Genomic DNA, 14,906 nt, shown 5'->3' on the forward strand with positions numbered 1-14,906 from the left:
AAAGAAAGAAAAAAGCTAAAATATTCCTAACTGCAAAAAACACCCAAGAGCTCCAGCTTTGTCTTTTATTTTTTGCCTCTTTTTAAATGAGCACAGCTCAGGATCCAATTCAGAGACTATTTTATAATATAGTCTACTTACAAAATAGCATTAGCATACCCTTGTATTCCTGCTACAAAATATCTGCCCGACCATTCAGACTCACCAGAAATTCAGTGTGCCATTAAAAATAGCTGTATAAAAATAATAGTGCTACGCTGGGAGCAGACTGCCTTTTCCCAAAGAGTTTTGCAAGCGACGCTACAGATGAAGAATTCTGGTATTAGTCTCAAGAATTAGAGGCAAGTTATTTCCAGATTTTATTTCTTAAATGTATGCTTGCTTTTAAGTGAAGACAATAAGAGAAATGTGCCTTCATCTTTTCCCAGACATAAACACCAATCAATCACTGTTATGGCAGCTTTCAAAAACACAGCGCTCCTCACTTCCAAGACTGCTGGAGGTAAACACCTTCCTGGGCTGCAATCTGTTACAAAAAGCAGATGACGACAAACAAAACCAAGCACGCCAAAGCAGAGGCAAAAGCAAAGCAAAGCGAGCAGCCTGTCCTCACTCGCACCTTTCTCAGCTAATCACACCACAACACCCTGTGGTTTCCTGAGCAGCCAAAGCTCACCTCTAATACTCAGAACAACTCAGAACGATCCCTTCTCGGAAAGGAGGAAATCATATTAAAGTCTTCCATTGTTGCTCTGCATTCTGCTATTAGAAGCTCTAGTGATACCAAAAGGATGAAAGCTCCAGAGAACAGTCCAGAGCTGTAAATGCCTCTCAGGGTAAAATTAACCTCCAAAGCACACAATTCTCTTGCTATAATGCTCGCCTCCCCTTCCTTGGTTCCACTTGGTAGACTACAGTTGCTCCTCCTGCCGCTTGTTCCTTTCTCAGTGAGGCCTGGGGGAGGAGGTGGATCCGTACCAGGGCTGCCCCTGGGCTGCAATATTAAATATTTAATACATTTAATTGTCTATTACTAGATTTTAGCCTCTATTTTTCTTAGATTTACATTTATAAAGCAGTCAGCAGCAGATAAATAGCATTTTAGAAGGCCATCCCCGTTGGCATCAAAAATGAGCCAAACGTTGAGCATGTCTGAGAGCTGCTTGTACTGCATGGGAACAAACACCCAGTGCACACAAACAGGGAGTTTCCAAGAAAAAATGCTTTCCACAGAATTCCAAACCAGCAGCACGAAGCCTTGGAAGGGTTTTTGTAGTTATTCTGGTTTTGTAATCAATTCAGTCCTGTGAACACTGAGGGAGCGTTAATACTTAATCACATTACTTTGGTACTTTCAAAAATATATGGAATAAAATATCCAGCACTATTGCCAGAAATACATTCTGCCTGCCTGGGTTCATTTCTTATATGTTATTAGTGGAAATCATCCATTTCACCCCAAAGTTAAACTGGTGAGAAAAGCACAAGCAATACTCATGAACAACTCTGACTGGAAAAAAGCAGAAAGCCATGAAACCTCATGGGACATCCCCCTTAAATTCCTCATTCCTTCACTTACAGCATTTTGCCACCCCAAACCCTGAAACAGCTTCTGTAGCACTGAATTAACACCAGGAGGAAACGCTGTCCAACCCAACCCGAACCCACGGCGCTGTTTGTTTTCTAAGTCATTCAGCCTCACAAATCATTTGACGTGGACAAAGCCACCCCAGACCAACATCACTTACAAACTCAAGGCACTTCTTTGCTTTCAAACTACAACGTAAACGCCCGCACTTAAATTCTGCTCTGTTTGAAATGGAACTAATATTAAAGCTTCCTTTTCAGAAGGGGTTTTATATGTTGGCTCTTTCCTAGGATTATTTTTATGATTTAAATACCTGAATGAACAGTTTACCAACAGTCCCAAAGGCTTTTCTTTACCCTTTCCCCTTTGAATTTTCCTAGCTGATTTTTTTTTTTTAATGTAGAACTACTAACATCACTTTCCCATTCCTTGCCATGGATTAAGCTTAATACCGTAACACTGTTCACACATGAACGCATGCTTAACGTTAAAACGCTCAGTGATCTACTTTGGAAGTATTTACAGAGTCCACTTTGAAAAGGCACAACCGGTCACACATCTCCCTTTTTAAAGTGGATATTCCAAGGAAAAGCCTGGGATGCTATTTAATGTGTGCTTACTTTAGTAGCTTACAGGAACTACAGTTCTACCTACAGTTCTACTACCACCATCACCTCCTCAAAACAGCAACCATAAGTGCAGCAGAGATACCTGAGCACAGGGATGCCCATCAGCACTGGGTGCTAACTACTTATTGACCACACCGTGCTAATTTCAGACAAGGGGAGTACTTCACCCCAAGGGCTACTCCCTGCTTTTGGCTGCGTGCATTTCCAAAACGCATTCTGGAGGTAGTATGTTGCCTTTGACAATAAATAAATGAGGAGTTAAACTATGCTGGTATCTCCAAGTTCAGTTTTCCCCCTCTTCCTTCTTCACAGTACTCCCAGCAGTTCTTTGCGAGGATATCTTCCTATTATTTTTACCAGATAACAACACAATAGCATCCAGTGCCTATATAACACAGAACTTAAGAGGTGAATCTTGCTGATGTTTGCTCACCTCTTATCTCAATCTCTCTCTTTTTCTTTTAATATGTATCTTTCTAGCTATTTATCCCAGGTTTTGATTCCTCTCTAACAAGCAAAGCTTCAGAAAGAAAGAAGAATGCCAGTGAGTCACAAGACATTGAGCAGCCAATACCACACACAGATGTAGCCCTACCTCTGAAGGAGATTTTTAAGGAATGCATGAAGCAGATCACTCAATAGGTGAAGACAGGAGCAGCAGATCTAAGGAGAATCGAGAAGCAATGATCAAAGAGCCCAATGCTAGCTGTAGAAAGCACAGCCTGTAAGGAACGGAATGCAGCTTTCTCCCATCACCTTCGAAAAGAGGGGAAAAGAAATGAGATGGAAACAATAACCAGGTTCCTGGAAGAGATGGAGCCTTCCCACTGTGACAAGGCCTTTGTGTGCTGGAACTCAAGGATGCAGCCAGGCGTTCAGTAACAATTAAAACAAGAATTAAAATATTAGCAGCAGACTACAACTCAAACATTAGGAACTCCTGTTTGGGCATTCTCAAGGCAGTGTAATTTCTAAGTAAGGACTGCACTTCTCACTCAGTATCAGAAACAGAGTGAAAACACACATCTATGAAGTCTATAATATAACACAATCTGACAGGTATTCACTTCAAACAGTGGATAAATGTGGCTTACAGTTAGAATAATGGCAGTTGGCTGCTTACTGAAAGCAACACTGAGACTGCATGTAGACGAGCACACACCAAAAAAGCACGGTCCAGCTCACACCACAATAATTTTGGTGGGGAAATACGAGACCTTTCTTTTTGGGAAGACGCCAGGTGCACCCTGAGGGAGATCACTGAGAAGCCACTTGGGCAGCACTGGGAATCAATCAGCGAGTTCGGCGTTCGCTTTTCATCTCAGACGTTTGGAAACTGTGGGTTTTTTTTTTTTTTAATGCCAAATGGCAATTGTGAGATGAAACGAGGTGATCTCTGAGGTCCTTTTCAACCCAGGCCGTTCTGTGATTCTATGATGTGTAACGCAGGCGAGGGAAAACTCCCAGAGAAGGCTGTGGGACAGCTCCCCTCACTTACCGGTCTGCGTGCACATGCTGAGCAGGAGGAACACGGAGTAAGACGCCAGGCTGGCAACCATCAGCAGCAGGGCGCTGGAAGCACAACGCATTCACGTGAGGAGCTCCCACAGAACCACACGCTTTCTGTCTTTAAAAACGCTCCGTTTGCAAGAAACAAATCATGTATCACAAGACAGGATTTCCTCATTTCGTGCCTTCTATTCGGGGGCAATACGGTCCTTCCACAGTGCGCGCACGGGGGTGAGACAGGCACGAACTACAGGGAGCACGGAGGCGGCCCTACGAACACTGAGCGAGGGGAGCCGAGACCCGCCGGGTCCTGGTGCCCGCTGCCCGCTGCCCGCCGCTCGATGCGGCACAACTCGCCGCTCCCCCCCGCTCCTCCACAGCCGCTCCGCGCCCGCCGGACCTCACCTGAAGCCCAGGACCCCCGTGCCGGCCATGGCGTAGGACAAGCCGAGGATGCCGCTGCCCATGATCGCGTTCATGAGGTTGAACACGGAGAGGCCGAAGGAGGAGCCGCGCTGCGAGGAGCCCTGCGGGGAGAGCGCGCTCAGCGCGAGGTGCCCGCCCGGCGCCCCTGCCCGCCGCCCGCCGCCCGCCGCCCTCACACGCACTCTGCCCGACGCCGCCGGGAGCAGCGGAGCGGTCTCCCCGTCCTCCTCGCTATCGTCGTCGCCGTCCTCCCCCTGGCCGCAGTCCCGCTGCCGCCGGGCGGACAGGTACCAGCCCCGCTGGGCCCCCCGCGGCAGCGCCTCCATGGCCGCGCAGCGCCGCAGCACTGAGGAGAGCGGGGCGTCGCCGAGGGAGGGGGCGTGGCGACGGGGGCGGGGTTTGCGCTGAGGCCCCGCCCATCGGATGTCGAAGCGGCGCGCTATGATGACGTAACGGGGTGCCGGCTCGCGCGGAGGGGCTCGGCATGAGGTGAGGGCGGGAATGGACGGGGGCGGTAACCATGGCGACCTCGCGGCCTAGGCTGCGGCCTGCGTGAGGGGCGACCCGGGCTTTCCACGGGGAGAGGCTCGCGCCCAGCCTGAGGCGGCCTGGGGCCGTGTGCTTTGACTCAAGTGCCGAGGCCGTATCCTCCCCGCCGTCCTTCCTCTCTTTTCCTCTCAGCTCAGTCTGAAGGAATCCCCTCAACGCCGCTCGTGGCAGTGGGAGGGGAGGCCTCGCTGGGAGCGGCTGCGGGACGACAGATCTCCCCAGAGCCGATGCTGTCGTTCCTCTCGCAACGGTGCTGCTGCAATGACTTCCAGTTGGGCCCAGCGTGGTGAATATTAAATCGTGGGCTTCTCTGGTAACGGGGGGTCCGTGCTAACTGGGTCGGCGGTCTTCAGCTGGGGAGAAGGGGAGAGCGGAAGGGAGACGATGGGACGCTCCGGCCTCTGAGCTGAGCCTGCCTCCTCCGGAGCGCGCCTAAAGAATGCAGTGTTTGTTTCTGAGTCAGCAGGGAAGGGAGCCGTGTGGTGCCAGAAAGCTTGGATGAGGAAAATGAGCTGTTGTGGAGATGTGGGGAGCACCGGGGCCTGCAGGGCAGGAGCAGGGCCAGGGCACGGGCATAGCTCCAGCACCCCAGGGCCTGCAGCAGGGAGCCGTGGTATGGACTCATAGGACCATTCAGGCTGAAAAAGACCACTAGGATCCCCAAGTCCAACCCCAGCCCACTCCCACCATACCCACTGCTCAATCCCTCAGTGCCGCATCTCCATGGTTCTGGAACACCTCCAGGGACAGTGACCCCACCACTCCTTGGGCAGCTGTACCACTGCGTCACTATCCCTTCTGAGGAGAGAATTTTCCTAATATCCAGCCTGAACCTCGTCTGGCACAACTGTCATCTTATAGCGTGCAGGCCAGTGGAACTTCTCCTTCTCCTCAACCACCAGCCTTAAGGCAAACTGCCTGAGAAGACAGGACAACATCAGCCTCCAATGCTACCGGCATCGTCCATTCCTGTCTAGGAGCAGCCAAGACCCCCTCAGCCTATCCCTAGTGGAGGAAACCACTTGAAGAAGCATAGAGCTCCTTTTCAAGTCCACATCCTATGAGCAAGCTCTGGAGGATGGTTCAGCCATCTGCGCAGACATTACTAATGCTTCCCTGTAATGCTAGGAGAATCCTCCATTTAATCCTTTGCCTTTCTGGCAGTTGATGCGGTTCATGGAGCAAAGGCAGTACTGTGTGCAACCTGTACTGCTGGGATATGGAGGCAGGAATTCCTACTGAGCAGCTGTGACCACTATTGCTAATAGTTGTTTTCTAGCAACCACTGCTTGGTAATGCATTTATCAGAGGCAGAAGGGATCCGGCAGTAGGATCGAAGGCGGTAGAATTCTTTCATTTGGCTTACTGGGATTCATATTGCATTTATTAGAACAGAGAGAGGCCATTTTATTTTGGCAGGAGAGGCTTATCTCACTGCTTAAAGGCAGTCAGTGTGTTGAGTTTAAAAATGTGTTTGCAAAAGGACAGAAATGTGTCGTGTTATAATTGGTAATAAAGAGGTTTACAAAACTATTTGCAGATTCCCTGGTACACATGGAAATTCTAGTTAAAGAGAACAGCAAATCCATATGATTTGCAGCCTTTTTAATGGAATGGTTACATAATGTCTATAAAATGAATGATTTCTCTTCTAGGATATTATGGAGATTTGGATACTCTGCCAGACTACTGAAAACTAATCATTATAGGACAGCTGCATCAAATACATCATCTCCAGCAGTTTGGATGCTATTGGCGCAGCGTTCTGGCAGAATACCTGCACTCTTTGCAGCAGTTCAGAAGAGGAGAATTTTCACAATGCCTGAAACGGCGCAGGATAACACAAACCCAGAACTGTATTCGCCGCATCCTGAAGTGCGTGGGATGACACTGCTCAACCGAGAGGCTTTTAAAAGGACAGTCGTCGTCCCAGCTCTTAAAGTAAAGAAAGAAATTGTCCATACTTTGCTGAAGTCCCTAAAACATACGGTACTGCAGCGACCCGGTCTGAAGCGAGTGGTTGAGGATCCAGAAGATGAGGACAGTAAACTTGTTATATTGGATCCTCATAAAATACCGGAGTTCTCATTGGGAGAGTCGGAGAAAGAGGTATTAAAACAGCTTCACGTTAGTCCTGAGGTGTCCAAGTACAATTTGGAGCTGACTTATGAGAATTTCAAGTCAGAGGAGATCTTACGAGCAGTCCTTCCTGAAGGCCAGGATGTCACCTCTGGTTTTAGCCGTGTTGGTCACATCGCTCACGTGAATCTTAGAGACCATCAGCTCCCTTACAGACATTTGATCGGTAGGTAAACAGCTCTCATCGAAGAAGTTATTTCATTTCCAAAGATATTTTTACAATTATTCTACCTAAAACTACTATGTGTACAAAGAGAACTCACAAGAACTCTATTCCCTTGTATTTTGGCATTAAATAGCTTTGTGCTGATGCTTTACCTGTACACAGAAGACACGACTCTTTCCTCTGAGCAGTAACTGTGGTCTCACTGCACTGAGCATTGGGTCAGGGATAACTGTGCTTCAGTGAGATCCGGTAATGTGCAGTCCTTAGGAGGGGGCTGTTGTAATATATGTGTGCTTTTATAAATGTAAAAGTATACTGCAGTGTTTGTATCTTTTATATAATGTAAAGAGGTTGTAGTCCCTTAACCAGAATATCTCCTGTCCTCTTTTCAGGCCAGGTTATAGTTGACAAGAACCCAGGAATCACCTGTGTAGTGAATAAAACCAGTATTATTGACAGCACATACAGAAACTTTCAAATGGAAGTTCTTGCAGGAGAGAACAACCTGGTAACCAAGGTACAGAACTTTCCCCCTCTTACTTTAAACTTGATGTGCTAAAACCCAAAGCCATCTACTGGAGAGCTGTGGTGGGAAGACACCGTTAAGGCCGTTTCCTTGCACAGGGAAGGCATGTGAATTGTTAAATCAGAAGTGACAAGCAAATATTATGCAGATGGTATTAGCTCATTACGCATACATCTGCTATACCATTGAGTGCACACTAAAGAATGCCAATACACGTCACTGTGTTTCTTGCTGGCAAAGCAAACGCTGCAGTGAGTTGGAATAAGTTACTTGAGAGCCACACGATTCAGTGTAGTGGTGAGAAGAGAGTATTGTATCGCATCGCACTCTTGTCTGGGTAAACAGTTTGTTTCTAGGTCTGCTGGTAGGATAAGGGTCATCTTGAAGTTTGGGGCTGGATCTGTTTCCAGATTCTGTCACCTTGAGAGAGAAAATGCAGTGTATTTTCAGACGGCACAACTGGCTCCCAGTGGCTCTGGATTTGGCTGACTGCTGCCATTCTCGTGCTGTATCATTCTCAGACACTTATTTATTGTGTAGACTCTGTGCTAAGGAGGGTTTGAGGCATCTTCCCAAGATCTGCTTTCAATAACAGAGTTGTCAGACAGCCACAAAGCTCATGAAAAGCCTCAGATTTTATTTTTTATGGTCATTTTAAGCTGTTGCTTTACTTCCACCTGGTGATTAAGAAATGCATAAGTCAGCCATCTGGATTGACAGTTGAAACATTCCTTATGGCTATTTATGATGAGCAGACCTGTTTATACACGTTGCACATATGCTATCAATGGGACAAGTGTCGGTCCACACATTACCTTTTATTTTTTAGCTGTCTTAATTACTGATGTTGCTTTAACATGCCTGGAATTTGAACACAGAGACTTAACCAAAGGTTTCTGTCTTCCAGGTCAAAGAAAATAACTTCACATATGAATTGGACTTTGCTAAAGTGTACTGGAACCCCCGACTTTCCACAGAACACGGCCGTATCGTTGAGCTTTTAAAGCCTGGTGATGTCCTTTTCGATGTCTTTGCTGGGATTGGACCATTTGCTATTCCAGCAGCAAGGAAAAAGTGCGTTGTATTTGCAAATGATCTCAATCCAGAGTCCTACCACTGGCTGCTGCACAACTGCAAGCTAAACAAAGTAGACAACAAAATAAAAGCATTCAACATGGATGGCAGGGACTTCCTCCTGGGGCCAGTGAGAGAAGAGCTAAGGAAAGAGCTCACACTTGCAAAAGAGCAGAAAACAGCTTTTCATATAGTCATGAACTTGCCAGCTTTAGCTATTGAATTTCTGGATGTTTTCAGGCATCTCTTAGTCGGAGAGCCCTGCAGCACTGCTGTCCTCCCCACAGTGCACTGCTATGGTTTCTCCAAACACGAAAACCCAGCCAAAGACATCCAGGAACGGGCTGAGGCTGCGCTGGGAGCCTCCCTGGAGGGACGCTGCTCTACTTACCTGGTTAGAAACGTTGCTCCAAACAAGGAGATGCTGTGCATAACTTTCCAGATTCCAGCAGACGTGCTGTACAAGAGGCCCTGCCCTGCTGGAGGTAAGGGATGATCCTTCTGGCGTGTGGATTTCAGGCTGCGCTTCTGCTGCTTGAGGTTGGCCCCACCTCATCAGTCCTGAGGGCCACTTATGGCACAAGTGCGTGTGTGCCACAGCTGCAGGGCTTCACACACCATCAGCAACCACAGTCCTCCCCTCTGATCCCAGCAGGAGCCTCCACGGACTGCATAGGATCATCCCACAGCCATAAAGCAGAGTTTTTGCCTTTAGATATCCTCAGTGACCAAGAAATTGGTCATTTGTTTCTTGTAGAAACCAGTTTCAGTGACATTGAGCTTGGCACAGTGTGACGAGTTGAGACAGGGAGACCTTCCATCTGCAGTTACATGAACTGGAAGGAGGTTTTAAGAAGGTTTGAATGCCACAAAACATTTCTCCGCTGCTATGCGCAGTGCTGAGATGGAGGTCAAAATGCAGCTCAGTGCAGGTGTTTTGAAAATCCTCTTCAGCAGTCCGTGAAGGAAAGGCCTCCCTTTATTGCTGTAACAGTCTTCATTTGTGTTTGGGCTCACTGCGTAGTTCAGTCCGTGTGTGTGGCATGGCTTGTGCTTCGGTTTGGTCTCTTTGCTGCATGTTAAATAACTTTTCCAACTTTCTTCCAGAAGAACCAGCCCCTAAGCGTCTGCGTACCTGCAAAGCTTTTACTGAAGAAGACTTACAGAGCTGAAAACCAGAGTTGTGGTAATGACCTGATCAGTTTGCAGTAGGTGTGCTTAGGTTACCTCCAGTCCTCCCCTTCAGTTGTTACCCACCTCAGGTGTAGATGCACCGTGTGCTATAACCTTCCTTTGTGAGCACTGCTTCCTGTATTAATTTTTTTTTTAATTGTGGGATCAATTACCAGAGTGATACTGTTCTTCTTACTGCAGTACATAAAACTTCACTGTTTTTGTACAAAAATGTATTGTCATGCTCTGTTATTTCACACCCTGTCACAATTTGGTGACGCAGACTGGGACGGTTCTCTGCTGCAGTGTTATTTCAGTACAGTTTGCAGTGTATTTGTGTATGTTGTAGGACCGAGCAAGATGATTTGTGTAACCCCCTCATTTGCAGCACAGAATAGGATTCTCTTTGATAAATGGTCCTTAGGAATACTGGATTACTCTTAGCAGATGCACAGACAGCTCTACTGTGAACAAGGCAGCCTTTCAGAGGCTGACCCGAAGTACAGAGAGGCAGCAATAGCCATGTATTGCTTCTGGGCTTTTGGAGTAATGAATGCTTTTTACCACTAGGAGATCGAGTTGGGGTTTAGCTGATTCCTGGCTTAGCGTTTGCCCACAGTTAAAACAGGAGATACTCTAATGCAGAATAAGGATACATTTCTGTTTAAAGCACCAGACTGAAAACCAGTACGTGGCTGATGGGTCCTCCTCTCATTGTGATCCCTTCTCCTCTCCGTTTGTGCTTTCTTCAAGCTGTCCCCTACCTCTGATGCAGCCTCTGGATGATCTCTGACCGGCTGCTGGTATTCTGCAGGGATTCAAAAAATCATTGCCTTTCATTTCCTTTTCTTCCTTCTCCAAACTATTGTTGAGCAACGTCAACCGCAGACAATGTATTTGGGTAGAGAACTCACATCATGCTCTCAGTTTCAGATACTTTCCTTCGGCCCAAGCTCACTCCTAGCAACACTTGCTACATGTCCCTCACCCTCCTCACCGGGGCCCATATTTGTGTCCCAGTGCTCACCAACCTGCTGCTGTAGATCAGTTTTGCTCAGTGGCTCTGTTACAGCCTTACAGCCCTTCTCCCTTGGCTATGCAGCCAGGCTTCCACGGCCTGGTTACTGCTAGATTGCGTTTATCAGAGCAGGGGGAAAAAAACCACGATGAGTCACTCATACTATCTGAAAGCAGCTGTACAGATTGCTTCCCCAGCCTGCCACTCCAGCCCCAGCATTCCTCCACTGGCCTTCAGATGGTATCACAGTGACTTTAACCTATTTGTCCTTTCTGTCAGTGACAGTCACATCACATCCTACCAGCCGTGGCTCCTCTCAGAGCAGGAGCTGGACTCCTGCCTCCAGGCTACGATGCTATCTCTGCTGTCTGATATGTTTTCTAACACCACAGCGCACTCTCCTACAGCTGCTCTTTGCATTTCTCACAAACATTTGCAAAGCTGCTGTTGTTTTTCAGAGCTCTCCATAAACACTGTGCTGGTGATAAGGGCGCTGACCGTCCTGGCACGATGCAGTCACCCACTGAGCTGAGCTAACTCCATGACCTGTAACTGACGGAACGCAGAGCCCTTTGTGTCTGTTGCTTCACAGTCCCAGCTTGGGGCTTCTTGGCACTACTGCCGTGAGCGAAACAAGGGTTTGATCACCTTTTTGCTGGCTACATCACGCTGATTTTCAGTACGTGACCAAAATTTCCCAGGGCGGGCAGGGTTTTAGTGCTCAGCAGATTTTTCACTTAAAGGTTATATGCTATAGCAGAATGACTTGAGTTTACATGCAGGTGAATGGATTGCATTTAACTACACTCAAAATTGGGGTTTTTTTCCATGTTTGTGTGTGCAGCTACAACTTTTGCATATAAACCTTGCACATTTAAATAGCAAAAGCCAGCCAGTGTGCAGCCGAGTGGCAGGAGTACACGGTACATATCAGTACACGGTGCAGTTCTGCATTCATTAGGTTAAGAAGCTAAGGCTGTACAGACTGAATGGAAACTGGATCTTCAATAAGGTGCATCTTGGGTCCGGGTGAGCCTGGAACAGCACAGTGCCCCGGCTGCTGCAGCTCCCTGCCAGGGGCCTGAGCTGAATCCCAGAGGAACTACCCGGGCTTCTGGCTGCCGGGGAAACCAGCAAACAGATCTGGCAGCAGTGGCAGCCATCTGCCGTGAGATGAGGAACAGATAAACCAAGGACACGTAAACTTTTAGGCCTTACAGATGAGAGGAAAGGAAGCAGGGCCTATAAGGACAGAAGGCTGAAATCAGCACTCAGGGCCAGACAACAAGAGTACAGGCAGTCTCCAGCATGCACTGCACAGCTGAGGCCCACGGCACCCAGCCCAAACTCCCTTCTCCAGGCCAGGCAGCACTCAGCGTGCTGTGCCTTTCCACACCTCAGCCCCGCACACAGCGATACCCGTCGACAACACTTTGCACGGCACAACAGGACTTAGAGAGAAAATGTTGGCACCCCCCTCCCCCGTCCTTAATAAAGGAAGCACTGAATCTGGAACGGAGCTTATTCTTCTCTTTATTACAACTCAGAAAAAAATACATTCAGTTAGTATGCTCCTCAGAGCAGTATTTAACAACTATGAATGGATGACATAAAACGTGGTCCGGGTTTTACTCTAGAGGCACACACTGTCCTGAATGGTTTCCAGTCTCCTGCAATTCATCCATATCCATGGATTTCCCAAGACAGGACTCTGTCCTGCTGCAGTCAGCATGAGCCAGGGGAAGGGATACATGAAAGCAGCAAATCGAGTGGCCGGGTTCATGCCAACAGCCAAAGGGGAGGAGATGCTCCTTCCAAGAGAAGCTCCCGCACACGTGACACAGAAGGTGCAAACAGAGCTAAGGAACCAAAACCAACTGTGACAACTTTGAGGAACCAGCGGTACATACAGGTCTTCCTGACTGCTTTAGAGGAATGCATTGAAAGACTTTCAGCTGAAACTTTGCTTGTTTCCCAGGCAAAGGTGACAACCAAGTGACATCAGGAAGGGTCCTACACAGGAGTTGTGTCAGCACAGTTCCTGTGTTTCTCGTCTCATCCAGCTGGGAGGAGGAAAAACCCACTTGTCTGAGCTGGGGAAGTCAGTTTTATGGCAAGAAAATGTAGGCTCGAATATTGACACTAAACGTTATAATCAAAATGGCATTTAAATGCTTGTGCAAATAAAACCCTGCAATAAGAGTTAAACCACGAACTTTAATAAAAAAGTCTGGCTTTATTTAAAGAAATTTACAAGTGGATGTTTTTTTTTAAACCTCAACCATACGCAGCCGAGTTATTCACATCTTCCATTAGATGTGGCTGATTGCTTCAGCCTCCCTCAGCAAAGTGCCACATGACTAACGAGCTTCCCGCTCCACAAAAATGTATCTACCATTGTACAAAGCCCTCGTGCGGACTTCTTTTTTTCCTTTAGCACTTAAACACAGCTGGTTTTACACAGAGAAGTGACTGCAGCTTAGCCATTGTGCAATGGCAGCAGTTTTACCAACCTCTGCCGCCTTAACTTGCTCCTCACCTCGTCCAGCACCCTCCTATTGCAGCTGGTGTATGCTGGCTAACTGGGGAACCAGAAGAGACCGCTGAAAGCATCCTGCAAGGCTCGGTGGCACGCCAGAGAAGAAGTGTAGCCCCCAGCAAGATCCTGCGGAGAAGCGGCTCGTACGTGGTTCAGGTACCTGGAATGGCGAGAGGCATTACGTTAGCACAGAAAGATGTCAAACACCTTCATAATTCCAGTGGTGAGGCTGGGCATGTTTTTCTGGGAGAAAGCAGACTGTTTATGAGAGTGACAGGACAATGGGGAATGGTTTTAAACTGAGATAGTGGAGGTTTAGGTTGGATATTAGGAGGAAGTTTTTCCCCCAGAGGTGGTGACACACTGAACAGGTTGCCCAAGGAGGCTGTGGATGCCCCATCCCTGCAGGCATTCAAGGCCAGGCTGGATGTGGCTCTGGGCAGCCTGGTCTGCTGGTTGGCGACCCTGCACATAGCAGGGGGTTGGAACTGGATGAGCATTGTGGTCCTTTTCAACCCAGGCCATTCTATGAAAGCAAAGAGGAAGAAGCTGCCTGTTTGCAGCGCCTCATCAGGGAAGAGGTCATCTTTTTCCCATTTGGCAGTTCCTTCTCACAGTGACAAGGCCAGCACAAGCTTTCCTACGCTCCCCACAGCAGTCACGGGGTTTCAGCTCCATGCAGTTAATGCCGGGCACTCCCATATCCAGCCATGCTCTGACAACAACAGGGCTGAACTCTGCTCTCAGGCCGATGGGTCTCTGAAGTAAGCCTACGGACACCAGGAACTTGCATCAGCGTGAGGCTGTTGTCAACACTTGGGCTAAAATTCACCCTTCATTAAGCACCACGGCCAGCTTGCAGGGCCATCAAATTTTGCCCTGCCCCAGGCAGACCTGCAGATGCCTCAGCTCCTTCCTGAGGGCCCAAAGGCAGCTGCTGCACACACTGAGAGCTCCAATGGAAGGCATCTGCTCAGCAGGCTGCGTGTTTTCATTCAGTGCTGTAACCCTACAGCGCTCGCATCCCGCATAAGAAAACATCAGAACAGATTCTCAGCGTTTTACACCCGAACTCCATCAAATAAACTGTCAAATAATAAAAGCCAGAGGCTCTGCCTTGCACAATTAGCAGAGTATCTCCCATTTTGAACACCAGATCAAATATCACAAACGAGAACTGCTTTGCAGTGTCAGTCACTGAGTTTCAGAGAGCTGTTGTGATTCATCACTCAGTAAGCGTAGGTCCTGGGAAGTCCTTCCACCTCTGGCTTGGCAATTCAAGCATCAACTTGCAAAACACATACAGCCCTTTATAATGCTATCCCGAGAAACCCAAACCAGCTGCACTTCTGGCAGGAAAGCACAGGACCACCAGTAAAACATCCAAAACAGTTGCATCTTTTAATTTACGACTATACGCTGTTTCCATAAAGAGTATATAAAACAGGTCAGGTTTTATAGGTAAGCCATAATAAACAGTCATACCCATTGATGCCATAAACGTGCAGAAAAAAAAAAAAAAGAGGTTACTTAAAAATGATTAATTGCAGTTAAAAACTATTTCTTGCAC

The 14,906-nt window shown here is 47.7% G+C and overlaps 3 protein-coding genes across 10 annotated transcripts in view; 1 reads left to right on the plus strand and 2 right to left on the minus strand.

Moving 5' to 3' along the window:
* The window catches only part of SLC38A6 (solute carrier family 38 member 6), a 39,400-nt gene extending 34,900 nt beyond the window's left edge, over nucleotides 1-4,500 (minus strand). For all 3 annotated transcript variants that reach the window (XR_005860341.2, XR_005860340.2, XM_421418.6), the window contains exons 1-3: nucleotides 4,335-4,500; nucleotides 4,132-4,253; nucleotides 3,716-3,789 (exon numbers count right to left, since the gene is read on the minus strand). Coding sequence is in view for 1 of the 3 variants with exons in the window: in XM_421418.6 (XP_421418.1) it covers nucleotides 3,716-3,789; nucleotides 4,132-4,253; nucleotides 4,335-4,478 (340 nt within the window). In the remaining 2 variants the exon portion in view is untranslated. The remainder of the gene's footprint in view (nucleotides 1-3,715; nucleotides 3,790-4,131; nucleotides 4,254-4,334) is intronic.
* Nucleotides 4,501-4,577: 77 nt separating this feature from the next.
* Nucleotides 4,578-10,011, plus strand: TRMT5 (tRNA methyltransferase 5). Of its 5 annotated transcripts, none has more exons than XM_421419.7 (6): nucleotides 4,578-4,641; nucleotides 4,834-4,987; nucleotides 6,357-7,006; nucleotides 7,399-7,523; nucleotides 8,440-9,091; nucleotides 9,714-10,011. In XM_421419.7, exons 2-6 carry the CDS (start codon nucleotides 4,929-4,931, stop codon nucleotides 9,776-9,778), a joined length of 1,551 nt encoding a protein of 516 aa, XP_421419.4. In that variant the 5' UTR covers nucleotides 4,578-4,641; nucleotides 4,834-4,928; the 3' UTR covers nucleotides 9,779-10,011. The 5 variants fall into 5 exon arrangements, with proteins under 5 accessions (XP_421419.4, XP_046798410.1, XP_046798409.1 ...); XM_046942454.1 differs by having other exon boundaries at nucleotides 9,717-10,011; XM_046942453.1 differs by having other exon boundaries at nucleotides 4,578-4,987.
* A 2,294-nt stretch (nucleotides 10,012-12,305) lies between these two features.
* Nucleotides 12,306-14,906, minus strand: part of MNAT1 (MNAT1, CDK activating kinase assembly factor) — a 115,158-nt gene continuing 112,557 nt past the window's right edge. Inside the window, exons 8-9 of one of the 2 annotated variants that reach the window (XM_004936442.5) lie at nucleotides 13,337-13,496; nucleotides 12,306-12,860 (exon numbers count right to left, since the gene is read on the minus strand). In XM_004936442.5, the coding sequence (XP_004936499.1) occupies nucleotides 13,376-13,496 (121 nt within the window). In that variant the 3' untranslated portion in view covers nucleotides 12,306-12,860; nucleotides 13,337-13,375. Of the gene's footprint in view, nucleotides 13,497-14,906 lie in introns of both variants that reach the window. The other variant, XM_040701603.2, reaches the window with a different exon arrangement.

This window comes from Gallus gallus, chromosome 5, assembly GCF_016699485.2.
Source record: "Gallus gallus isolate bGalGal1 chromosome 5, bGalGal1.mat.broiler.GRCg7b, whole genome shotgun sequence".
NCBI lineage: Eukaryota > Metazoa > Chordata > Aves > Galliformes > Phasianidae > Gallus > Gallus gallus.